General features: G+C 34.8%; 3 protein-coding genes across 15 annotated transcripts in view; 2 read left to right on the forward strand and 1 right to left on the reverse strand.

The window, feature by feature from the left end:
• Positions 1 to 21,279, reverse strand: part of ano1a (anoctamin 1, calcium activated chloride channel a) — a 330,549-nt gene extending 309,270 nt beyond the window's left edge. For 2 of the 12 annotated variants that reach the window (XM_073906385.1, XM_073906379.1), the window contains exons 1-4: positions 21,254 to 21,279; positions 21,073 to 21,123; positions 12,282 to 12,412; positions 514 to 611 (exon numbers count right to left, since the gene is read on the reverse strand). The gene's annotated coding sequence lies outside the window, so the exon portion shown is untranslated. Of the gene's footprint in view, positions 1 to 513; positions 615 to 12,281; positions 12,413 to 21,072 lie in introns of all 12 variants that reach the window. The other 10 variants (XM_073906387.1, XM_073906380.1, XM_073906390.1 and 7 more) reach the window with 6 other exon arrangements.
• Positions 12,174 to 15,621, forward strand: fgf19 (fibroblast growth factor 19). 2 transcript variants are annotated; one of them, NM_001012246.2, is made up of 3 exons: positions 12,174 to 12,471; positions 13,763 to 13,866; positions 15,104 to 15,621. In NM_001012246.2, exons 2-3 carry the CDS (start codon positions 13,768 to 13,770, stop codon positions 15,428 to 15,430), a joined length of 426 nt encoding a protein of 141 aa, NP_001012246.2. In that variant the 5' UTR covers positions 12,174 to 12,471; positions 13,763 to 13,767; the 3' UTR covers positions 15,431 to 15,621. The 2 variants fall into 2 exon arrangements, with proteins under 2 accessions (NP_001012246.2, NP_001296288.1); NM_001309359.1 differs by having other exon boundaries at positions 12,174 to 12,467.
• A 65-nt stretch (positions 21,280 to 21,344) lies between the features above and the next one.
• lto1 (LTO1 maturation factor of ABCE1) lies at positions 21,345 to 25,678 on the forward strand. Its single transcript, NM_001083552.1, has 5 exons — positions 21,345 to 21,451; positions 21,605 to 21,710; positions 24,276 to 24,346; positions 24,751 to 24,868; positions 24,986 to 25,678. Exons 1-5 carry the CDS (start codon positions 21,393 to 21,395, stop codon positions 25,055 to 25,057), a joined length of 426 nt encoding a protein of 141 aa, NP_001077021.1. The 5' UTR covers positions 21,345 to 21,392; the 3' UTR covers positions 25,058 to 25,678.
• Positions 25,679 to 25,895: the final 217 nt, after the last annotated feature.

A 25,895-nucleotide genomic window follows, 5' to 3' on the forward strand; every position in this document is an offset into this window, starting at 1 on the left:
ACAGACAAAGACAGACAGGAAGGTTAAAACACAGAAAACCGGACAGAAAGGTAAAAAAACAGAAATCTGAAATCTGCACATTAACTCCATAAAGGATTATTAACTGTGACTCTGTGATGTCACAGTTTGCTACTCAAATACAGACAGACAGATTACAAACAGACAGAATAAATAGAAAGATAGATAGAGAGAGAGAGAGAGAGAGAGAGAGAGAGAGACAGACAGACAGACAGACAGAAATAGACAGACAGACAGACGACAGGCAGGGAGGCAGGCAGATGATAGATAGATAGATAGATAGATAGATAGATAGATAGATAGATAGATAGATAGATAGATAGATAGATAGATAGATAGATAGATAGATAGATAGATAGATAGATAGATAGATAGATAGATAGATAGATAGATAGATAGATAGATAGATAGATAGATAGATAGATGTAGGTGGAGGATGGGCCTACAGAAGCAAATAAGTCGCAAAGCAAATAAGATGAATTCAAATTCCCACACCTGGTCTGAGCCACAAGCAGCCACATGAATGCATCTGCTCCAACCTCCACTGCCAGCGAACCCGTAGCCTCCGCAATCACTGTTATCCCAACACACACCTGCTGACAAACACAAAATGAAATGGATGGAGGCCTTCCAAAAGACAACTCAACAGGGGACAGTGCAATAATGAAGCCTAAAACCGATCTCTTTATATTTGAACAAGTTAGAAGCAGAAATCATTCGAGATTGGGGTCAGTGCAATTTTGTGTGCATGTAAATATGAGCACTTGCGGTTTGTTTTTGCATGTCGGAGCAGAGGGAGAGTACAGGGATATTCGGATGCCTGAGGCGCTCTGTCTGAGAGTTGTATTTAGATTGGGTGTTTGCGCCTCGTGCCCTCTTTGTAGGGCCAGCTGTAAGTTGTCTGTTTGGGATACTCCAGATGTTTGCCCATAAAGACAAGGCACTTCAAACAGCTGCGAAAAAAAAAACATCCTCAAACCCTCACACTTCCACCATGTTTAGAGGTGTATGCTGGGGCATTAGTGGAGGGGAAATGACTGCGCCTCTTGCCCTGTAATCATGGGTCCGGCTGGACAGCATTCAGACTGAGAGGAAGGGAAGCTGACAGTCACTTTCTATTCTGCACCTTTGGCTCTTAGGGGAATCTCTGAATGTTCTTACCTTTCCCTAGGGAACTTGAACTTGAGCGAGGAGCTGCTGCTGCTGCATAAGAATATACAGGCTCCATATTTATGCGATTGGATTAGAGTTTGAATAAATTAATTTTAATTTGAAAAAAGAAAATGTTTCTTTTGATGAACAAGGCTGCCTTTGTTTGAAAATTACTATACCGATATTTATAATAATAATTCCTTACATTTATATAGCACTTTTCTGGACACTCAAAGCGATTTACTAAGCGTTCACACTGAAAGCAGCAAAAGAGCGTCAAAGTAGGCAGAAGTCATTCATTTTTTCGCTGGTGTGGGTGTCGAGGAGAGTTGAAATCAAGTTAACTTCATGGTAATAAGCTATGATGCGGTTTGGTGGCAAGCAATTGAAATGTAGAAGCCCAACGCTTGAGAGGATTCAGAGAACATAGCCCTGTGAACTTTGGTTCCAACTACAGTTGTTCCCAAGAGTTTGATTATTGCGGTCACTGGATTTCCAATTGTTTTCCATGTTTTCTTACAGACATACAGTTAAATTCAGAACTATTAGACCCCCTAAATTATTAGCCCCCTTGTTTATTTTTATTTAAATTTCTGTTTAACGGAGAGATTTGTCAACACATTTCTAAAAATAATAGTTTTAATAACTTATTTCCAATAACTGTTTTATTTTATCTTTGCCATGACGGCAGTACATAATATTTGTCTAGATATTTTTTTCTGGACACTTCTATACAGCTTTAAGTGACATTTAAAGGCTTAACTAGGTTAATTAGGTTAACTAGGCAGGTTAGGGTAATCAGGCAAGTTATTGTATAATGATGGTTTGTTCTGTAGACAATCGGAAAATATATAGCTTAAGGGGCAAATAATTTTGACCTTAAAATGGCTTTTAAAACATTTAAAACTGCTTTTATTCTAGCCAAAATAAAACAAATAAGACTTTCTCCAGAAGAAAAAATATTATCAGACACACTGTGAAAATTTACTTGTTCTGTTAAACATAATTTGTAAAATATTTAAAAAAGAAAAGAAAGTTCAAAGCAGGGGATAATAATTTTGACTTCAACTGTACATTATAAAAACTTGCGAATGGCGAGTTAATTCAATTTGTTTATTGTCATGGCACAGTAAGGAAACAAGTCTCCCTGTACAATGAAATTCTTACTTTGCCGTCCACAGTGAAGTCATACACAAAATATACATGTCATACACATACAGTTAAAGTCAGAATTATTAGCCCCTTTCAAAAATATTTTGTTCTTTATTAAATATTTTCCAAATAATGTTTAACAGAGCAAGGAAATTTTCACAGTATGCCTGATTATATTTTTTCTTCTGGAGAAAGTCTTATTTGTTTTAGTTCGGCTAGAATAAAAGCAATTTTTAAAACACCATTTCAGGGACACAATTATTAGCCCCTTTAGGCTATATTTTTTCTGATAATCTACAGAACAAACCATTGTTATACAATAAATCCCCTAATTACCATAACCTGCCTAGTTCACCTAATTAACCTAGTTAAGCCTTTAAATGTCACTATAAGCTGTATAGAAGTGTCTTGAAAAATATCTAGTGAAATATTATTTACTGTCATCATGGCAAAGATAAAATAAATCAGTTATTAGAAATGAGTTATTAAAACTATTATGTTTAGTAATGTGTTGAAAAAATCTTCTCTTCGTTAAACAGAAATTGGTGAAAAAATAAACAAGCGGTCTAATAATACAGGGGGGCTAATAATTCTGACTTCAACTGTACATACATAGAAGTGACAAAAGTAAACTATAAAATGTATATATTTAAATATCTATGAATGTACAAAATACATAACACTGATTGTGGAGTAATGTAAACAAATGTAAATAATGTATATTAATTGTTTAAAATTGTGCTTATTATGCAAAAATTGCCTAGTGCAATTGGCTTACGTGCAAACAACAGTATAATGGCCGGAGCAGATTGAGTGCAATTGTATGTATTAATAGTGTAAACTGGGACGAATAATTTAATGTGCTACTGAGAAATAAATAAAACTGTTTATGTCCACTGTCTATCTGTTTATTAGTCTGATTCTTTAGTCTGGCAGTCCTGCATCTCACAGTGTGAATATTCTGTGTTGTGGATGCGTGGGGTCTTTTAGGATGGAGGCAGCTCTCTTGTGGACTCTGTGATTGTAGATAGTTTGCAGAGAAGGAAGTGGGGTCCTGATGATCCTCTCTGCAGTCCTTGCCATTCTCTGCAGACATTTGCTGTCCTTTGCAGTAGCGTTGCCATACCACAAAGTAATATAGAGTTACTGATGTGCATTAATGTTATATATATATATATATATATATATATATATATATATATATATATATAAATATATATATATATATATATATATATATGTGTGTGTGTGTGTGTGTATATATATGATATACATACTTTTTAAAGGAAAAAAAAAAAAAAAAAAAAAATATATATATATATATATATATATATATATATATATATATATATATATATATATATATATATATATATATTTATTTATTTATTTTTTAATTTATTTATTTTCTTTAAAAAGGCGGGAATCTCATGCGACAATATAAAACAGTATTGCTGCTTCAGAATATTTCTGACATTTTGGATACATATTGGATAAATGGAGTAAAGCCACACCACATGCAACTTGATATAATGAACATTTTCACGCTAGAAAACATTTTCTAAGAGGGAATGTAACAGATTTGCTGATAATGCTGCAACAACTCCTTTAAATACGAGATTAATGTAGCGAACTCACCACCTTTGGTGTGAACGCACAGTTACACATTGAAAAAGAATCTCCTCGTCCACCTTTAGTGTGCAGCATCCACCTGGATGACGCTATGGCAGCCATATTACACCGGACCACACACCAAACACCAGCTAATGAAAATGAGCGAGTTTGAGCCACTTGTACATCCCGGAAGCGTTCAGAAAGAACAAAACACAGGTGAAGAAACTCGACACAGAGACACATTAACATCTCACTGCCAACTAGCGTTTTGGAAGTGTTAATGCAGACCAACAGTGACGCGCAGAAGTATAAATGCACAGCTACGCGCGTTGCATGCACCGTTGGTTACACCGGTCACTTGACGCAGAAGTATAAACCAGGCTTAACACCACTAACAACCTAGCATTTCGCATGTGACCTCCCATCCAGGTACTGACCGGAGCTTAGCTTCAACGGGCGACCATGTGAGAGCTGCAGAGAGCTAGCTGCCAGGATAATTCTAAATATATTTTTTTCTTCTTTCAACGCAATTTCAAAGCAATTTGTAACTTTTTGACTTCGGGCGTATTCACACTAGGCACGGTTGCCTAGATCCATGCCGAAGCGACCTTCCCCGATGGCCTGCACCCTGCATCTTTACCATCCGAACCTGAGCATGCTTCTGTCATCGATGATACGACTGTTCAGTTTAACAGGAAGAGAAGCGTGCTCGCTCAGTACAGTGGAAATTGCTTTAGTTATATTGTTTTAGTAAATCAGCATGCAGTGACACGCAGTCAAATATTTTTATTTTTATCCTCATTTTATCCTCATGATACACGTTTTAGGAGGTTTGCTGAAGGTGCAGCTGATGTAGTGAGGGGTTTGCGTCTTTAATAAACTACGACAGTTCGCGTTCATTGGAAACTAAGAATGATTAACAAATCCATATGTAACAGTCCCCTAAAGGTGACGTTGCATCTTCAGTTTCAGGTTCAGGCACATTTTGTACTCAGTGCACTTACACTATGCTATCCGAACCATACCCAGGCATGTTTCCCGGTTTGTTTGACAAGTGTGGGTTCTCCGATCCGGGCTCAGGCGCAGTTCAGTTGACCGGCCCTGGCACGGTTGGAAGAGGTGTGCCAGAGCATGCTTTGGTTGGGCTTTGGTGTGTATGCTTAAGTGGCTACTTCGTATTGTAAAATCTGAAATTTGTGATGTGTGCTTTAAAAGGAAATCAATCTTATATTATATTATATTTAGTTTTTTATTATTTAATTTGCATTGATAATATCAGTTATGGCTATATAATCATTCATAAATCTTAGTTATTCATTTAGATTAGATTAGATGATTAGATTCAACTTTATTGTAATTACACATGTACAAGTACAATGCAACGAAATGCAGTTTAGGTCTAACCAGCAGTGCAATAGCAGCAAGTGCAGGATACAGGAATAAGTTATAAAGTGCAGTTATAAAAAACTATGGTGATATTTACAGATGGATGTACTATGAACATTATATACAGGTTGGATAAGCTATGAGCAGATTTACAATATATGAATATATGTGCAGGTTGCTATTAATAATCAGTAGTGTGCAGATAGATAAACATGATTACAAGTGTATATGTAACAATATATGAATATATGTACAGGTTGCTATTTATAATCAGTAGTATGCAGATAAATAAGCATGATTACAGTGTATATGTATAGTGGGTGTGTACATAATTACAAATGTCCATATGCAGTGGGTATGCACAGTTCAATAAGTAAACAGTTCAATGTGGTGCAGTGAATGTGCAAATTTTAAACGTGCAAATGTTAAACAGTGCAGTTATTGCGAGGAGTTTAAGTTAGAGGAGAGTGGGGGGTGTATTTTTTGTCATCCATTGTATATTTAGTCATCCATGGTGTATTTAGTCATCCATTTATTTGATTCATATTTCTAAATCATTTCAAGAACTCACAAGAGCTGATGATTGATTATAAAGTATGTTATGATGCTCATAAGATCCTCAGGCCCGGGGCTCCCTCCATTTGCAGGGCGAGAGGGGAGTTTGAGCTCAGTTAGGTCTCGAGAACTCCCCTGCTTATTTATGGCTAATGACAAATTAGGGATTGCTATGTTGAGATATACTGCTGGTTAAGAGCTTGACTATTGTGTCAATTGGATTGTTTGATTCACCTACATGACGCATGTCTTTTTAGTGTGGAAGGAAACTGGAGAACCCGGGGGAAACCCACGCGAGCATGGAGAGAACATGCAAATTCTGCACAGAAACATCAACTGGCCAGTTAAGTACTTAAACCAGTGACGTTCTTGCTGTGTGTTAACCACTGGGCAGCCATGCCACCCTATTAAGGCAAAGAAGGAGGAAGAGGGGTGGAAGGGGGATTCTTCAAGACAAAGATAAATAAAGTAAGAAACTCTGGTTATTTATAGTGAATTAGAAATCCTCCGATTGGCGAATCATGGGTAGATCCTCTCGAAATAAGTTTAAAAATAAACTTAACTTATATTTATCATTTATTATATTAATCATTTATTGATTTGATTTCTTTATTTTATTTATATTTCTTATTACTTGTTCCACTTTTTGTGCTTTTTCCATTTTTTAGTCTTATAGTGATGGTGTTTTATGAAATTTTCCTTTCCACTGAGAAGAGTTTCTATAATAACATTTGTTTTATTTGTGCTGTTCAGATGAAGTAAGAGAGTGCACAGGAACACATGCAACTAAGATTAGTCAATAAACCCTGCTTATTTATTATCATCACTTCGTCTCCTGCTTGGCTTCCTTCCACAGTCAACTCCTCTATTGATAGTAGACTATTAATACAGTTGAATACTGGTTAACAGGTTTGGGTATTGGAAACTCCTGGAGTTTGTCCACAGAAACTGACATATCCTGACAAGATCTGGCATCCGGGGCTGGATCTTATTTATCTGGCGTGGAGAGTGTGATGTAACAGTATGAACTTATGTGATCTCATTTATACTTTTTAGTATGATTCACTGGATTTACGGATTTTTGTTTTAAGATAAGTGCTAGCAAACAAGTTTGAACTGACTTAATTTAAACAAACAAATTAAGCTGAAAAGTACTCAATTTAATTAGTTTTTTTTTTTATATCAGCCCATATAAATTGTTTGCAACCACTTACTCTTAAACAAAATCAGTAAATCCACTTAATATTTTTTTCAGTGAATGATTGTTGGATTAAGAGAAGGTTTGGGGACATGAAAGTGTTTTTTCTTTTAATTAAACCTTATGAATTTACATGTGACGATATATAAAACAGCTATGTTTTCTTAGAAAAATGGGTTGAAATTTTCAGCATCATTACTCCATCCTTCAGTGTCACATGATTCTTTAGAAATCATTTAAATCTGCTGATTTTGTGCTGAAAATAAAATAAAAAAAATTTTTAAATATAAAATATTAATATAAAGCCTAACAGTCCCGGTGGGGCCAGTTGGCATTTCTGTGTGGAGTTTGCATGTTCTCCCTGTGTTGGCGTGGGTTTCCTCCAGGTGCTCCGGGTTTCCCGCCACAGTCCAAAGTCATGCGCTATAGGTAAATTGAATAAACTAAATGGGTGTTATTGTATGTGTGTGTGTGTGTGTGTGTGTGTGTGTGTGTGTGTGTGTGTGTGTGTGTGTGAATAAGTGTGCGTCAATGTTTCCCAGTACTAGTTTGCAGAAAAGCATCCAGTGCATAAAACCTATGTTGGAAGCTGGCAGTTTATTTCACTGTGGCGACCTCTGTCATAGAGGCTAAACTGAAGTAAAGTAAAATAAAAAAAAAAATAAATAAAATAATAATAAATTAAAAAAATAAAAAAATAAATAAAATAAAATAAAATAAAACTAAATTAAATTAAATTAAATCTGCTCTTTTAAAATTTATATTCATCCTGCAAATTTAGATGCTTTGGTTTTCAAAAAGGTTAGGTCAGGTTTATGCTATTTTATTTGGACCATTTGTTTTGCAGTCAAGAGTCCTCATGCATTACACAATCACTTTCCGTACCCACTGTAATTAGACACTGTTTTTTCTAAGAAATATTTGTTGCAAAATATATTGTTTTAAAAATCTAAAATATTTTTTTCACTCTAATATTGCTTGTTACTTTATTGTTTTTTAATTGAATGATAATATTGTAGTAAAAAGTACTTCTCATACATAAAAGCATATTCATCATATCAACATACTAGACTGGAGGTTGGATTTTTTATTTAATTATTTTTTTATGCAGTGTAAAGTACTCCTAAATGCTATCAGGATTCTCCCTAGTACAGTCGGTGAGCTTTTATACACAAAGTCCTATGAACCATTATTTGGATGATCTGAAGAATAAAACAACACAGTAAATCTCCCTGATCTTGAGAGCTTTAAAGGCCCAGACCTTTGTGCCGAACAAGAGAGGAGGATTTCAGATGGCTTTAATTTAAACCAACACCAACAAAGTGGGTCATGTTGGCACAACAGGAACAAGAGACACCTAGTCAAAACAGTCTTTGAGGGCTTCAAAGTAAACGCTGAGTGCCTGCATGCAGCGCTGGTGAGACAGTAGCTCACTGACATACAAATACTTCAGAGGTTTAATCCCGCCTGTGTTTCCACAACATGAACGCAACCACCTCCACCAAGCATACGGCCATTAAGAACTGAGGCATGTAATCTTACACAGGAATTAATTGCAAAACATCCTCTGGATTAATCAGGAAGCTGAGGTTAGACTTATAAAAGAACTTATGAAGCAGTTTTTTTGATGTGACTCGGTGAGTTTATATTCTGCAGACTGAAGTAAAGCTTTGAAGTTTCCACAAGAGGGCAACACACAAGAAATAGTGGCCTCACTTCAACCACAACCACTTCAAACATGTCATACACATTTCACAATCAATTTAAATGAAGTTCTCTGGAAAATGAAACTATTACAAGATATCAAATAATTGTATTTTACATAATTTGTAGGGCTGTCAATTGATTAAAAAATTAACTAATTAATTACACTTTTTTTGTAATTAATCATGATTAAATCGCGAAAAGTCATATTGATTACAGAAATAAAAACACAGGCATGTAAGTACCATTTGAATTTCAAAACAATCAATGCCAATAACAAACAAAAATGATTTCAATGTTGGATTCTAAGTGGACAACAAAGAAAAATCCAAAATACAGGCATTGCAAATATGGAAAATTATACTAATCAAAAAGTATTGAATTCAGTGTTTCCTCTAGGATTTTTTCCAGCTGTGATGGCGGCAGGCCTTTTTTACATCGATCCACCAACTACCTGTGGCGTTATTTCAAAGACAAATGTTGTGAGATCGCATTTATGTATAAGCCTACAGCACAAAACTTCTTGCACGCCCCCTCAAATATACGCTGCTCACTATAAAATAGTTAACTAGTTAAATGAGTGAATAAAATTACATCACCAAACAATGTAATCCAATAGATTACTTTCCATGAGGTAACCGCTGAACCAGTCAGGTCACATAACACATTGATGTTGTCATTATGGCTTTTGCATTCTAGGTGAGCTTTCAATTCAGTAAAGGGGCATCTGAAAAGTTCAAACTGTGTAAACCACTGGCAATATGTATTTTACTCTTATGTGCGTCATAATATTGACCCATAAGTAAACACGCCCTGTTTACTTTACAGTGGATCTCCCCATGGAGCGCAGAATACTCCAGCACACAACTCTGACCATTCATAAAGAAGAAGAGATACAAGAATAACAATTTCAAAGACCCTTTAAGGGTTATCAATGCTATAATTTTGCCACAGTTTCATATCCGTTTGCTTGTGTGAGGCCATTAATTCACTGTTAACACTTTACAAAGTACATCCAGACAAGGACCTTTGATCAACTAGGCATTACATAATCAACAATACATATTTTGGGGGGTTTGGTTGGAACTGAATAAATATGATTTTCATTGAAAAATAGAGATTGGCTAATGAATGGCCTGGGACTTGTATGTAAATTTTCCCAATTTCCTCTGCAGGACTATAGTGGTTTGTGTATGGGCTGCAGAAGCTTCAGAAATATTTAGTGCTAACTGAATAGCGGCAAAGGTCAGCATTCAGACTTACATCACTTCCTGTGCACAATTTTGAAAAACAGCACAAAGACAAGCTTTTAAAGTGATGTGACATCACCGAATATGTATAACAATGAATAAGTATTGCACAAATGACACAAAAGGGATGAAATAATGCTGGAAATTCTGTCACTCAGCAGAAGAATGCAGCATTCTTTCATGTCTTCAGATTTAATATGACATCAGTTCTGTTTATGTTTTACTTTATATTACGTTTTCTAATTTCATAGGAAATAAATGTGCACTGAACACAAACTTTAGTGAACAGTACTCTAAGATTTGAATTTAAATACTCTCAGAAAAAAAATAAATAAATAAAAAACTCACCATGGTACTATCCCTTTGAAAAGGTACACATTTGTACACTGCAAATAGCGATTATTTGACTTTACTTGAAAAAAGAGGGTAAACTTGTTACCTTAAAATTGTTAAGTAAACAAACTGTGTGCATAATTCTAAAAGTGAAGTCTTTTTAAGCAAAAGCAACTTATTGCTTTTAGGGCAACAGGTTTTTTTTTTTTAAGTAATCACTTTTTACAGTGTACAGAAAGGGTCCATATTTGTACCTCAAATGTACAGTTTAGACCTTAAAACATACACTGTAAAACCCAACAGTAAATTTTATCAAATGGAATAAGTGTAGTTAACTCAAAATTTACTGAAAGTTAATTCTACTCATTTGAAAAGAGTTTTGAACTCAGTGTTGAAGGTAATAATTTAATTAAATACATCATCACTTCAACTTAAATGGTGCAAGTTCACAGTGCTCATATAGATTTTTTTTTAACTCAAATGGTTTGTAGCAATACACAATGTCACAGTACTCAGTTGGTCTGAGTTCTCTTCATTTATTGGGTTTTACTTCGTTCAAATAGCTTCATTTACTCAAATGGACTACATTACTCATTAGGATTAGTGTTTGAACTTAAATGGTTTGTTGCAATCGGTTTCCTCAAATGGTTTGAATTACAATAACTTTGGGTTTTACAATGTACGTAAGTGCACCTCTTGACATTTATGAATAAATGAAAGTGGCCGTTAATGTTTATTTTAAAGTTTCTTTTGCATGTAGTTCCCCCCTCTTCTTTGTTATGAATGAATCAATCCAAAAGTCCCAGTAAAACAATAAATAAATTCTACAGTGCAACGAATTCACAGCGCCATCCAGCGATCATTACTATGAATTGAACCCTACAGGCAGCATTTTCATGAATGGAAATATTTACTCTAAATTATTCTTTAACTTCTCAGAAAATCCTGCGAGTTCAGCAATTCACATAACAGGCACAATACGTTAAAAACCAAACAAGTTTAAATCTATATACGTATGTGCGTAAAAAGTGTCAAAAGCTTAAAGTTTAAACTTGCGGCTTACAAAAGGCGGCACTAATTTTGTTCACAAATTATTTTCATTTTTTTATTTATGAAAATGTAGATAAATATAGATTCAATAAAATTTGTAGTTTTAGCAAGATTTTGTGGGATTTAATTGTATGTAGGTTATGCAACTGTCCGGTGATTGCAAAAGAAAAAAGTTAATAAATCAAATTAAACATAAAACAAAAATAAGAAAATTATAGAAAAAAATAGAAAAAAAGAAAAGGCTAATAACTTGATATGACTTTATAATAAAAAACATATTTAATACGAGTTCGTCATAACTTATTTTATTAGCAATTGTTTTTACGTATTTCGGTACTTTTCATTTAAATTGAAATCCCCGTATCTTTAGAAAATGTTTGTTATAAATGTTTTTGTAGATTTTTAAATTAACATTTAAATATGGACAAACAACGAGTTTTAACTAAAGTTCTTAACATCCTTATGAATATAGAGAAGAAATACGCTAATTAATGCATTTTTTTATCAGACGCAGTATAAGAAAAGTTTAATGCATGCATGCATGTAAGGCACAAGTTTAAACATTGGTTATTTTGTGAGATGCATGACAGATGCATCATAATGAAGCATTTATAGACTAAAATTGTCTAATTTATTGCGTCTTGGCCGTCTGTTGGATGTCCAGCGGGGTGTGTAACTTTCTTCTCAGAACTGCCAAAGGGGGGAAAAAAGCTTATCGATTGATCTGATAAGAGGACAATTTAAAGGCCAGTCGCAGAGCTTTGCGCCAAAACAGAGCAATACACAGGAGATAGTGTGTGTGCATGCTTCCTATCAGAACAAGACGGTCTTTAATTACTGCAGATAATACTTAATAATGCTCCTCTTACTCTTTGTCACTGTTTGTGGAAGTATCGGCGTGGAGAGCCTCCCGTTGCCCGACTCTGGTCCACATTTGGCAAATGACTGGAGTGAAGCCGTCCGGCTACGACATCTGTACGCAGCCAGACATGGCTTACATCTGCAAATAAACACAGACGGAGAAATCAGTGGATCACACATGCAAAGCTCGGACAGTAAGTGACCGCAGCTCAAAATCACTGTCATAGTTAACTCAGCACTTTAAGTATATGAGCCAGGCAGGAAGGATGTCCAAGATGAAAAAGACTTGAACTATTTTTTAAAGCACAATTTTATAGTAGTCGATTTCTTAAAAGTTTATTCATGTTGTCTTTACAAAAATGCGTAAAAATGTCAAGTGGTGCAACCGTCAATAAAAAAAAAATAACAATAATAATAATACAAAAAAACACGTGGGTGTAGCCTGAACGTCTTAAAAATATTGTTTATAAAACGTGTTTTCCCATGTACATATATAGATTATTGCATTTACATTAGGCTAAATTGTCGGTAAATTGTTAGTGACCTATAACACGCGTGGAATAGATATCATTATAGAGCGTAATTGAGTCAAACTTATGTACTTTTTGTTGAATGCAATGCTCAGCAAATGAGCACACCCCATTTTGAAAACGAATATTTTTATCCATTTCTCAGTGAATATAGGTCATATATTTGGGTGCATTTGAACAAAACAGATTTATTAAACGGATATATGTATTATAATAATATTTTAGTCACCGAACGTCTTCAAAAATAGAATAATAATACATTTAAAACATATCCCTGAAAATACTACGTAAATTTCAAAAAAAGCTTTGATAAAAAAAAAGGTAAAATATTTTTCCCTAACATATAGCCTACATTTGGGCTACTAATTTTTGGGCCGGTATCATAAGTTTTTTTTGTTTTTTTTTTTGTTTTTTTAGATTAGCTCTAGATTTGGCTTCAGTACTGACTAAACTTATGTATATGCACAAAGATAATACGATAAAGCATCCTATAGAAAATCTTAATTTAAATGAGAGATTTGTGAGAGGTGTGCTTATATATGCCTAAAGATTTATCATATTTATGAAGCATAAGATGTTCCCAAACATTGTTTTAATTGATTTTTATCCATAGTTACAGACATTTTGACTTGAACAAATTTATCAAAAACAATGAAAATTTTGGTCAGAGAAAAAGTAACTCGAATCATTAATTTTTTGTTACGTATTATTTTTACAACACAAACACTCACGTCTTGCCGTTACCTCACAAGTCATTGATGTTCTTCTGCAAAACGCATATGCATTTTCTAGTTTAATGCAAATAAATATTTTAGGAATTTGCACATGTAACCTAAACGAGCATTAGGATCACTCTATCCACGTTAAATCTGCCGCCAAACAGTGTGTAAAATTCGTTTCTAGCTTTCATCATTTCATACATTATTACATTCTATAATATCTTTTTTTTTCCTCTAAAGGTTTGATGGAGATATGGCCGGTGGACACAGGCTGCGTAGCCATTAAGGGAGTTGCAAGCTCCCGATTTCTTTGCATGGAAAGACTGGGAAACCTGTACGGATCGGTAGGTTTGACAAACAGATGTAACTTAAAAAATCTGCATATATGCAAATTTAGGAAAAGTTTTTGATATGCAAGCGATCATGATCAGAGCCCATAATAGATACGCCAATATCAATTGTTTTAAGAGGTCAAAACCCAGCCAAAACCTAGACTATTTCAAAAACAGATGGAAGCAACCATTGATTGAACCGACAGAGGTCAAGTACATAAGGTTATGTATTTGAAATACATTTTTAGAAAAGTGACGTACAATAATTTTATTCTTAGAGAGTGGAACTTCGGCTCCCAGCCATCAATAATAATAAAACTACACACATTCGCCAGAGATAACCTTGTTGTGCTAAGGTCACCAGCAACGTCCTTTATGACTGAGGAAGTGTAGACAAGCCGATTTCGCCACAGACATCCAAGCTTTATTGACATTATGTTCTGGTCACGGGTTCATTCCTCCCATCTGACGTTAGAACATTATTTTAGGGTTAGACCAATCACGGAGAACGCAGTCATCATGAATATAACTCTAAAAACGAATATCGGTATTTGGTAAACATCCTTCAAAACTGTCCATCTCTGGATACAAAAGGGAAAATTGTAAAATGTGCGAAAAGATAAAACCCAGCAAAATAAATAAATAAATAAAGTGTTTAACAGACAGCTTGGCTTAAAAAGGCTAAACTAGTCAGTGAAAATCTAAGATTAGCCCAAAACTAATAGTCATCAGATAGACAAACGTTATATGTGCGGTCATTAATTTCTGCATATTTGATGACTAGTCTAGTTTTTGCCTATTCTTATACGTCTATTAGATTTTCACTGACAGTCCAAATTTAGTCTTGTTTTAGCCAAGACGACAACATTTAGACATCTATTAGACATCTATTAGACATCTTTTAAAAACAATAAATGCTTGCTTGGAAAGATTGCAAATTATGAATGACTGCAAATGACTTGGGTGCTTGATGGCACAGTTAATGCGATTGACCAGAACACACAAGAAATATTTCCCCCCAAAATTCTGCTGATTTGAATGGTGTCATAGCAGCAACCTTTGCCCATGGTGGGGTATGTTTGCATAGCTAAAACCTCATTGAAAAGAAACAGCAATAACAACCTTGGCCTCTTCATGTGGTGTGCAAACAGCTATCAAAAAAAAAAAACGTAAAACACATGCAGGGCAGGGCAGGTCGATGAGACATTCATATATTGTGATTTAATACGTGTTTTCTTTCGCTTTGCAGCACATTTACACTAAAGAGGACTGCTCTTTTTTGGAACGCATCCTTCCAGACGGCTACAACGTCTACTTCTCGAGCAAACACGGAGCTCTTGTGACTTTAAGTGGTGCGAAAAACAAGTTGCACAGTAACGATGGGACTTCTGCATCCCAGTTCCTCCCCATGATCAACACACTTTCAGAGGAACACACTAAACAGCACTCAGGGGAACAGCACTCTTCTGTTAACCATGGACAGGACCATCAGTTGGGCCTTGAAATAGACAGTATGGACCCTTTCGGAAAGATCTCTCAAATAGTGATCCAGAGTCCCAGCTTCAACAAAAGATGAGAAGTGATTGATCTCTTGTGGATGTTCATCGAAAACGACCTGAGGTCGAGAAATAGAAGACTGTAGAAAATCAGTCCTGCCACGATGGTCAGGGCAAGACTTTCTGAAAGAAAAAATGCTAGAAGGTCCAGTACAAACAAACTGCACACTAGACAAATGTAATGTAGACTGCAAATGCAAAGCAAAATCACTCCATATGGTGAAGCTTATGGCGCATCACCTGCTGCTTGAAGTTATTTATTTGTCACTGTTTGTTAAGGAACATGCTCTCTATACATTTAAAAACTTATATTATAGTCAATATAGTGTTTACTGTGCCTTTCTGTATTTTGTTTTCTATAAGTGAATGTTATTTGGACATTTCTACAGTGGTTATAAGTAGAGATATATTACAAATCTTAATATACTGTAAAAGTAGTGAACATTTGAAGGGAATTAAAACTTAAGCTATTAAAAAATACCCATTCTTTCTTAGTACAACATAGATATTTTTGATCCACTTCAAATATTGATGACTGTATATATCACATATACCAGCGGTTCATTCCGCTGTGGCGACCCCGGATTAATAAATGGACTAAGCTGACAAGAAAATGAATGAATCACATATACCTTTCCTGTAAATTCTGTCAGTTCATAGTTTATAAAACAGTCCACATGACTACTTTAATCCTTCATATGTGATTATTTTTCTAATTTACTGAAAGAAATATGTCTGCAAAATTGTTGCAAACAATTAGTTGAATTTAAACAAACTAATAAAATTTATTGATGTTCAACTTAATTGGTTCGTTTAAATTCAGCCCGAATAAATTGTTTACAACCACTTAGCTTAAAACAATTTTGTAAATCCAAGGAATCACATTTGAATCACTTTTTTCCAGTGTTTCACACTGGAAAGAAGCTTTCATTCATCCAATCAAAATATGTAGAATAATGGTTCACAACTACACTCCCAGTCAAAAGTTTGGTACGATTTTTAAATGTTTTAAATTAAGCTTATCCTGATCACCAAGGCTGCATTTATTTAATAAAAAATACAGTACAAATTGATCAATTCATTCATTTTATTTTCGGCTTAGTCCCTTTATTAATTTGGGGTCGCCACAGCGGAATGAACTGTTAACTTATTCAGCATATGTTTTACAGCTGCAACCTAGTACAGGAAAACATCCATGCACACTCATTCACACACATACACTACAGCTTACCCAATTTACCTATACCACATGTCTTTGGACTTGTGGGGAAAGCCGGAGCACCCGGAGGAAACCCACATGAACACGGGGAGAACATGCAAACTCCACACAGAAATGCCAACTGACCCAGCTGAGGCTCGAACCAGTGACCTTCTTGCTGTAGGGCGAACATTCCCACTGCACCACCGTGCAGCCAACGGTAAAATTGTGAAAGTGAAATGTTACTGCACTATAAAATAACTGTTCAAAAGTTTACAGTTTAATTTAATCATTTATTCCAGTGATTTTAAAGATGAATTTTCAGTTTCATTTCTCCAGTCTTCAGTTACATGATCCTTCACAAATTACTCTAATATTAATTATTATTATTTCTTCTAGTCGGCTTAGTCCCTTTATTAATCCGGGGTTGCCACAGTGGAATGAACCACCAACTTATCCAGCAAGTTCTTACGCAGCGGATGCCCTTCCAGCCGCAACCCATCTCTGGGAAACATCCACATACATATTCACACACACACTCATACACTACGGACAATTTAGCCTACCCAATTCACCTGTACCACATGTCTTTGGACTGTGGGGGAAACCGGAGCACCCGGAGGAAACCCACGCGAAGGCAGGGAGAACAACTCCACACAGAAACACCAACTGAGCCAAGGTTCGAACCAACAACTCAGCTACCTTCTTGCTGTTAGGCAACAGCACTAACTACTGCGCCACTGCCTCGCCAAATTATTATTATTATTATTATTAATTATAATAATAATAATAATAATAATAAAAGCAATAAGGACTGAAGTAACAATTTCATTTGAAACTACATGCAATAAGAAAGCAGTTGTTAAATTTTCAATAAATATTTACTTTTTTTTTACATTTAATAAATGCTGCCTTGATGAACAGGATAATTTTCTTTAAAAAACATGAAGAAATTTTTTTTTTTAAATGTACCCAAACTTTTGAACCGTAGTGTAAATTTTATTATTTGACCCAATGAAAAATAAATAATTTGCCTTTATTTTCTATCTCCACGAGAACAATTTTATACAACCCGATACAAAGCATATTTTGTCTTGTTGAAGGAATTCAATTAATTTCAATTTAAAGAAGATATAGCTTTAATCAAACAACAATTGCCATAAAATGTTCATTCATCCAATTAAAAAAAAATTAAGGTAATGGTTTCACATCTAAATCTGATCACGTTAGGCGATGAAAAATAAACCATTTGTCTTAAACAACATTTATTTGTTCCTGAAAGTACAAAGCATATTGAGTTTCTGTTTAATATGCATGCACTGGCCAGTGAGTAACCTTTAAATTTTATATTGGTCAAAACAATTTTTGTAATCAAAAACATTTATATTAACTAACACTGTAAAACATGCTGAGTTGCTGGGTTCTACACAATTAATTTGTGTTGGGACAACATGAAGGAATCAAACTTAGTAGATTTTACTAATTTAAGTGGGTTGAGCATAAAACAATTAAGTTGTCCCAAAAAAGCCTTAATGATAATGTGGTTTAAGCTCATATTAAATAAGTAGTTTGAACAAACAGCAAACATCATTTTTGAATGTATGTTTTGAACTTAAAATATATTACTTAAAAAATAAAACAAATATTATTAAACTGAAAGGATAAAAAAAATATTTTTTAATTGGATGAAGTACTGCTTGATGTTTTTCAGTCTGGGCAAATGTTTGATTATGAATGTTAAAATATAGATCCAATATAAAAACTAATGGTTTAGAGGCCCAAAATAAAATATTGGCATGTAAGATTGCAGTCATTACTAATATAAACAATGCATTTTTGTGACACCATGAAAAAAATGCTTGAAATAACAGACTTTCTAAATTGTCTGTATATATTCTAATACTTCAAAGCCATTTATAAGAAGGGGTAAAATATACTTCTTTCCCTTTAAAACCTATGCTTATGTCCTAAATGTGTTTTTTTGTAATGCTTGTGAGATTTCTGTCCTTGCCAGATGCCCTTGAATAACACACAGCTTGCAATATTAACAGGAATGTTTTTGTAGCATTGTGGCTCCCTCTACTGGTAATTCACTTGCATTTTTTACATACTGATGTTAAATGGAATTAAAATGACAACTCACTCATCTTTTATAGGAGGAGGTCAGGCTACACGAGAAACAGTTTTCAGAGTAATACTTGTTACAAATCTGCAACGGTGTAAAATCTTCTCATTGTATCTCTCCGCAATATGCTGTATTGACAGCTAATATTGATGGTTCTCACTGTAGTGCGTTCTGCATGCAGAATGGTACAAGTACACATTAATTAAATAGTTATTTATTTATTTATTTTTCTAATGTTACAATACTGTTTTACAATACTTTTTAGTTTTTAATGTAATGATTTAACAGATTTAACAGGAAAATATACATATTTGGGTCAAAGACAAGATGAATAATAAATCACTAACTTATCCGGCATAAGTTTTACACAGCGGATGCCCTTCCAGCCACAACCCAGTACTGGGAAACACCCATACTCTTTTGCACTCACACACGTACACTATGGCCAGTTTTAGCTTACCCACTCGACATGAAACTGGAGCACCTGGAGGAAACCTACACCAATACGGGGAGAACATACAAACTCCACACAGAAATGCCAACTGACTTAGCCAGGACTCAAACCAGCGAACTTCTTGCTTTGTGACGACAATGCCAACCACCGAGCCACCCATACTTTTTATTTCTAAATTTAGTCAAATTTGAAATTATTTGAAAAAACTTACTGACAGTAAGTTTAATGAGCAAAACTGTATGTATTTTAAAGAATAGTAACAAATTATAAAGATTTAATATAACAGTTTTTGAGCTTTGAGTGATCTGTCTACACAGTGCCCAAACTTTTTCCTATAAAGGGCCAAAAAGCAAACTTGATTGAGGGCTGTGGGACAAATATATACAGTTGAAGTCAGAATTATTAGCACCCCTGAATTATTAGCCCCCAGTTTTTTTTTCCCCCAATTTCTGTTTAACGGAGAGAAGATTTTTTTTTCAACACAATTCTAAATAAAATTGTTTTAGTAACTCATTTCTAATAATTGATTATCCTGCCATGATGACAGAAAATAATATTTTACTAGATATGTTTCAAGACTTCAATACAGCTTAACGTGACATTTAAAGGCTTAACTAGGTAAATTAGGTTAACTAGGCAGGTTAGGGTAATTAGGGAAGTCATTGTATAACGATGATTTGTTCTGTAGAATAATGAAAAAAATAGCTAAAAGGGGCTAATAATTTTGACATAAAAATGTTTTTTTTTATTATTAAACACTGTTTTTATTCTAGCTGAAATAAAACAAATAAGACTTTCTCCAGAAGAAAAAATATTATCAGACATACTGTGAAAATTTCCTTGCTCTGTTAAACATCATTTGGGAAATATTTGAAAAAGAAAAAACATTCAAAGGGGGGCTAATAATTCAACTGGATACTAAAGCGTATACATTAAATTTGCCATGGGTAATTTTCTAATTTATTTAATGTTTAATAAAAACTAGAAAATGTTACTTTAAATCAAATTAACTACTCTAGTTTAATTTTAAGATGTTATAATGAACTTATTACAGTAAAATCATAAACAATCCCATTTATAACATAATGGAGTTCAATACTGAATACACTGCTCAGAGCTGCTCCTGCCTTTACCTTTATTTACCTACCTCTATCTGTCGAGTGACAGTATTTACATTTTAGAAGTCTGATTTATTTAAAACATTTAATTGAATCATTTACTTTCCGTTGACTGTTTTTTTTTTTTTTTTTTTTTGTATCTCAGCAATAAAAAAATAAAATTAAAAAAAACAACCACCTTGTCATCGTTCTCCCTCACTTCTCAGATGGCATAAGGCTGATATGTGATAGTGTGCCAAATCAAAGGTTACCATGGGCCAACTTTGGGCATCTCTGGTCTAAACACTTCATCAAATGTTTATTGATCTAAATATGACTGACAAGTTCTTGTTATATGAACTACGGTTATACTGAAGGACATTTTATTAAATAAATACATTCTGTAAATAATGCCATATAAATTACAGTAATGTGTTTGGTCAGAAAACAAAAACAAAAAACAAGACATTATCATACTCCTCAATTCACTGTCGAAATTAGATATTAGGCTTACATTTAGGTGAAATATACTAATACATCTTATATTATTGATTGTTTTAGACATTTTAATGTATACTTATTGTAGTTATTGAGTTTTTAACGATATTATTATTATGGTCGAAGTAGTAATGTTTTATTAGTGTAGGACCGCATGTAAACGTGCTAGCATGCTAGCATATCTCCAAAATAAGCCTTCGTTTGAAAACACGAACAGTATATTCCATGAAAAGACAAAATAGCGATATATTCACAATAAAAATTGTGAGAATAAGTAAATGATAGCTTACCGTATTTGACACCTGAAAATACGTATTTGGTCTTCACTCTTCAGTGCAGATCTAAAAATGCAAACCGGTAAATCTTTAAATATTATTGTTACCGACTGACGTCTTTCTTTCAGTACAAACAACCGGATATCCAACTTATTTCAAGATCTGATCAGAAATACACACAGTTAGTGATGCAAACCTTTAGCTTTCCTTCCAGTAGACGGCGCGTTGGTTCAGTCCCATCGGTGTTAACATTCGGCTAGGACCGAAGAAGAACGATTCCGGAAGACCACCCGTAAACTCTTCTGATCAGGAAAGCAAGCTATTTTAATGTAAAAATGGCATTTGAGCCCAATAATGATGATTTGTTTGACTCCATCATCATGGCCGATGACAGGTAACGTTAACTAAAGTCACGCACAAACTGTTGCGTCACGAAGTTAGTGTTCATCAATGTAGTCCAGTGTGTAAGTGTGTGTTTAAGTTAGTTCAGTGTCCTTAGCTGTTATTAATTTACATTTAGGCTCATAAATATGCTTTTCTCTTTTAGGTTTCATGTTGAAGGTTATCAGGAGGGCTTTGACGAGGGAGTTCGACAGGGGACCATCGAGGGTAGAAATCACGGGCGGCTGCATGGAGCCAAACTCAGTGCAGAGGTGAAATACACATAATGTCAGATTCACTTGGTTTGGATTAAAGGAATATCACCATTTGTTTTCCTACATGGACGTAATCAATACATTCCTTTCGTGTATTTTAGTAGGTAAAGCTATTGCATTAAGTTCATTGTACTGAATAAGTTCTGAATAATGCTGTAGCCTTCTGGAAAAGCAGTGCCAGGGGGTTTGCTGTTGTGTTTTCACAATGACTTTGTGTGATTTACAATGAGACAACACAAGCATTGTCCAAGCATTGTACAATCTTAATTAATCAGTTCAACATATCTTGAAAAGCATTATTAGTAAAGGGACAGTTCACCCAAAATGGAACAAACAGAAGATACTTTGATGAAAGCTGAAAACATAACCATTGACCTCCATGGTATTCGTTTTTCGTACTATGGAAGTCAATGGTTAAAGGTGTTAGACCACAGTCTCCACGCCAGATAAATACGATCCAGTCCTGGATGCTTGATCTTGTCAGGAAATGTCAGTTTCTCCAGGTATTTGGACAACAAGTCAGCAGAGCAATACCCAAACTGTTAACCAATATTCAACTGAATTAACAGTCTACTATCAATATAGGAGGAAGCAAGAGAAGAGCAGATGCAGGAGACGAAGTGATGATAATAAAAAGCTGCATGTGTTTCAGTGCATGCTCATACTTCGTCTGACCAGGATAAGTCCAGTGTTATTATACCACAAGCAACAGCAATGGAAAATTACTTCACAACATTGTCCATAGACAATACAGACCTTGAAATGGAGACTTTCTCTCATCTCTTACTTATTGTCGGCTGCACATCCATGATGCGAATTTCCCCTTTAACCATATCACAAAGGTGCTCTATTGGATTGAGATCTGGTCACTGTGGAGGCTATTTTAGTACAGTGAACTCATTGTCATGTTCAAGAAACCAGTCTGAGATGATGGCACCCGCTGTGGTCTTCTGCTGCTGTAGCACATCTGCCTCAAGGTTTGATGTGTTGTGCATTCAGAGATGCTCTTCTGCATACCTCATTTGTAACGAGCGGTTATTTGAGTTACTGTTACCTTTCTATCTAGCCATTCTCCTCTGACCTCTGGCATCAACAAGGCATTGGCACCCACAGAAGTGCCTCACACTGGATTTTTTATTTATTTTTCTTTTCGGACCATTCTCAGTAATCCCTAGAGATGGTTGTGCGGGAAAATCTCAGTAGATCAGCAGTTTCTGAAATACTCAGTCAAGCCCATCTGGCACCAACAACCATGCCACATTCAAAGTCACTTAAATCCTTTTTCTTCCTCATTCTGATGCTCGGTTTGAACTGCAGCACATTGTCTTGACCATGTCTACATGCCTAAATGCATTGAGTCGCTGCCATGCGATGGACTGATTAGAAATTTGAATTAAGGAGCAGTTGAACAGGTGTACCTAATAAAGTGGCTGGAGATAGAGTGTGTGTGTGTGTGTGTGTGTGTGTGTGTGTGTGTGTGTGTGTGTGTGTGTGTGTGTGTGTGTGTGTGTGTGTGTGTGTGTGTGTGTGTGTGTGTGTATAAAATTAGGGAAGCACGGTATTGGAAAAATTACACATTGCAATTTTTGTTTTTATTCTGTGATTATATATTTCCATATGGCTACAATTTTACCACATAAGCTGAATAAATGTTTGCGATGTGTGTTATTTAGGGATGCTTCTGAAGGGGAGTTCATAGAATATAATAAACAATCTACAAGCATAGACAAATTAATTCATAAAAAAAATGTGCTAAGTAAATACATTTTAGCGTTTTATTGTAATCGAAATGTATATTATTCATTCATTTCCCTTTGGCTTAGTCTCTTTTTTTTAATCAGGGGTCACCACAGCAGACTGAATCGCCAATTTATCCTGCATAAGTTTTACGCAGCGGATGCCCTTCCAGCCGCAACTCAGAACTGGAAAACATCCATACACTCTTGCATTCACATACATACATGGCCAATTTTAGCTCACCCACTTGAGATTTAGCACATGAAACTGGAGCATCTGGAGGAAACCCACACCAATACAGGGAGAACATGCAAACTCTACACAGAAACGACAACTGACAAACCAGCGACCTTCTTGCTTTGAGGCGACAGCACTACCTATTGTGCCACCGTGTCGCCAAATCTATTATAATCAAGTGTAAAATAACACTGCATAGTCTAAGTTCTATAAACAATTGCATAAAATTAATCATTATTCATTTTTCAGTGTTACAAACGGCACATTTTCTTATACCTGAACGTTTTTAAAACCCTCACACAGTCATATGTCATTCTGGCATTATATAACGAGTGGCATAAAATGTTCTTAAACTGACAATAATATCATTTATCACAATATATTTTGTTGCAGTTTATCGTAAAACAAAAAAAAAATTTTAAGAGGCCTAGATATGTACTAAGCCGTTTAAAATTTCTTGAAACAATTTGTTATTAAAGGGATGGTTAATATTATTGTCTTTATGAATGGTATTGACATAGTGAGCTACTGAAACTATGTATAGATAAATGCATGCAAAACATGACCTTCTTTTCACCTGTTTTTCAGGTTTCATTTTACTATGGATTTGCACTCGCATGGAAATGTCTCCTTCAAAGTAGCACTGATGTTAAAGCAAGGTATGTTCTTTAACATACAAATGCTTCACATATTTGTCAGCTGCTGAAAGTCAGGTTGTTTTTTTCACCATCTGCTTTATTCGGGGTGCAAACTTGTCACTTTTCAGCAAATTAAGCTGTTGTCGTGTTAAAAAAGATTGTTGACGTAAATCATTTAGATCTGTAAAAATAAATAAGTCGGTGGGTGGTGGGTCTAATCGCAAAAGCTGTGATATGAATTCAATATAATTGCATCAACTAGCATTGTCAGTTTTAATTGTCATTGAGTTAAATCATGATTAATTTCAACTTAATCAGATTTATCTGTTGTAAATGTATCTTAAATGAATATAATGTTACAACATTAGTAACTTTTAAAGACCCTATATAAAATAAAATGATAATACTAATTATTAATATTCTAGAAAAAGACTGAAAGCGATGGAATCTTTAATCGGAGTGATCCAAAACTTCCCATATGAAGACCCTCAGTATGAGAAGCTTCAAGAGGACATGGAAAGAGTACGCGCAAAGTTTAGACAGGTAATGCTTTCAGCCGTGTCCTGTAGCTTTAACTGTTATAACACAAGCCAATGGTTTTTAATTGGTTCATTTTAGCAGTGGTCATTTAAACAACATTAACAAGTATTATTTTCACAGGTGTGCTCTTTACTGAACGTGTCGACAGACTTTCGAGAATATCTGAGCGGATCGACATCAATGTCCTTCTGAGACTACCAGAAGCTTACAGCAGCAGTTATGGCAAACTCAGAGCACCTCCGAGAGGCCATTTATAGGCGGACCGTGCTGACCATCATCTGCAAAGAGCCAGTGGTGATGCGAGCATTTTTGAGGTGATCATGTGTAAAAGAGTAGACCGGTTTCACTCTTACTGGTAAGGTGGAATTGTGCAAACCAAACTCTGGAACTGAACTCTAGAAAACACTGAGTGAAATGGTTTGAGTTGTATTTTTAAGAGTTTTAATGAGGGGAAAAATTAAGCAAACGAGTCAGTCTAATATACAAACCAAAGTTTTGCTCTTCATAAGAACTTTCCATATCCTAATAAGGTACTCTTCCCTTGGGTGGAATGACCTTAATTTGCAAACAATAGCTTTGATAGATAAAGGTGTTCATGAAGACTATAAACACCATCTTGTGGTGGAATTGGAGATTGACTCTTGTTGTTAGGTGGCTCCGCCTGCTGGTGAGCTGAAATTACTGCAGGAGTGTGATATTTGTAGAAGAACTACTAGTGTAATGGAGATGAGAAGCTTTTCGTTGAAATCGCTCTGGAAGTTTTGACGATTATAATTTAATATATGTTGATATTAAAGGCATTTCTTAACAAAATAAATGATTTACAGTCATTAATTTGATGAATACATGTGCTAATTCTGGATATTATTGTTTTATATTAATGTTAATAACTGCTTTTTCAACATACTGTTGTTACTAATACTTGTAGAAGTTACATGTGGTTGGTCTTTTATTAGTTCAAGATGTTATTGGATGTATTTTAATGGGACAGTTCAACCAAAATGTGAAAATGTGAAATACACTTCTCACA

The sequence above is a fragment of the Danio rerio genome, chromosome 7 (genome assembly GCF_049306965.1).
Source record: "Danio rerio strain Tuebingen ecotype United States chromosome 7, GRCz12tu, whole genome shotgun sequence".
Classification (NCBI taxonomy): Eukaryota; Metazoa; Chordata; class Actinopteri; order Cypriniformes; family Danionidae; genus Danio; species Danio rerio.

Bases quoted from the DNA above. Each gene is read 5' to 3' on its own strand.
- fgf19 (NM_001309359.1), top strand. From the start codon at position 12,269: ATGCTCCTCTTACTCTTTGTCACTGTTTGTGGAAGTATCGGCGTGGAG. The intron at 12,468-13,762 runs GTAAGTGACCGC...TTTCCTCTAAAG, and splicing joins ACACATGCAAAGCTCGGACA to GTTTGATGGAGATATGGCCG. The intron at 13,867-15,103 runs GTAGGTTTGACA...TTCGCTTTGCAG, and splicing joins TGGGAAACCTGTACGGATCG to CACATTTACACTAAAGAGGA.
- lto1 (NM_001083552.1), top strand. From the start codon at position 21,393: ATGGCATTTGAGCCCAATAATGATGATTTGTTTGACTCCATCATCATG. The intron at 21,452-21,604 runs GTAACGTTAACT...TTTCTCTTTTAG, and splicing joins ATCATCATGGCCGATGACAG to GTTTCATGTTGAAGGTTATC. The intron at 21,711-24,275 runs GTGAAATACACA...CCTGTTTTTCAG, and splicing joins GAGCCAAACTCAGTGCAGAG to GTTTCATTTTACTATGGATT.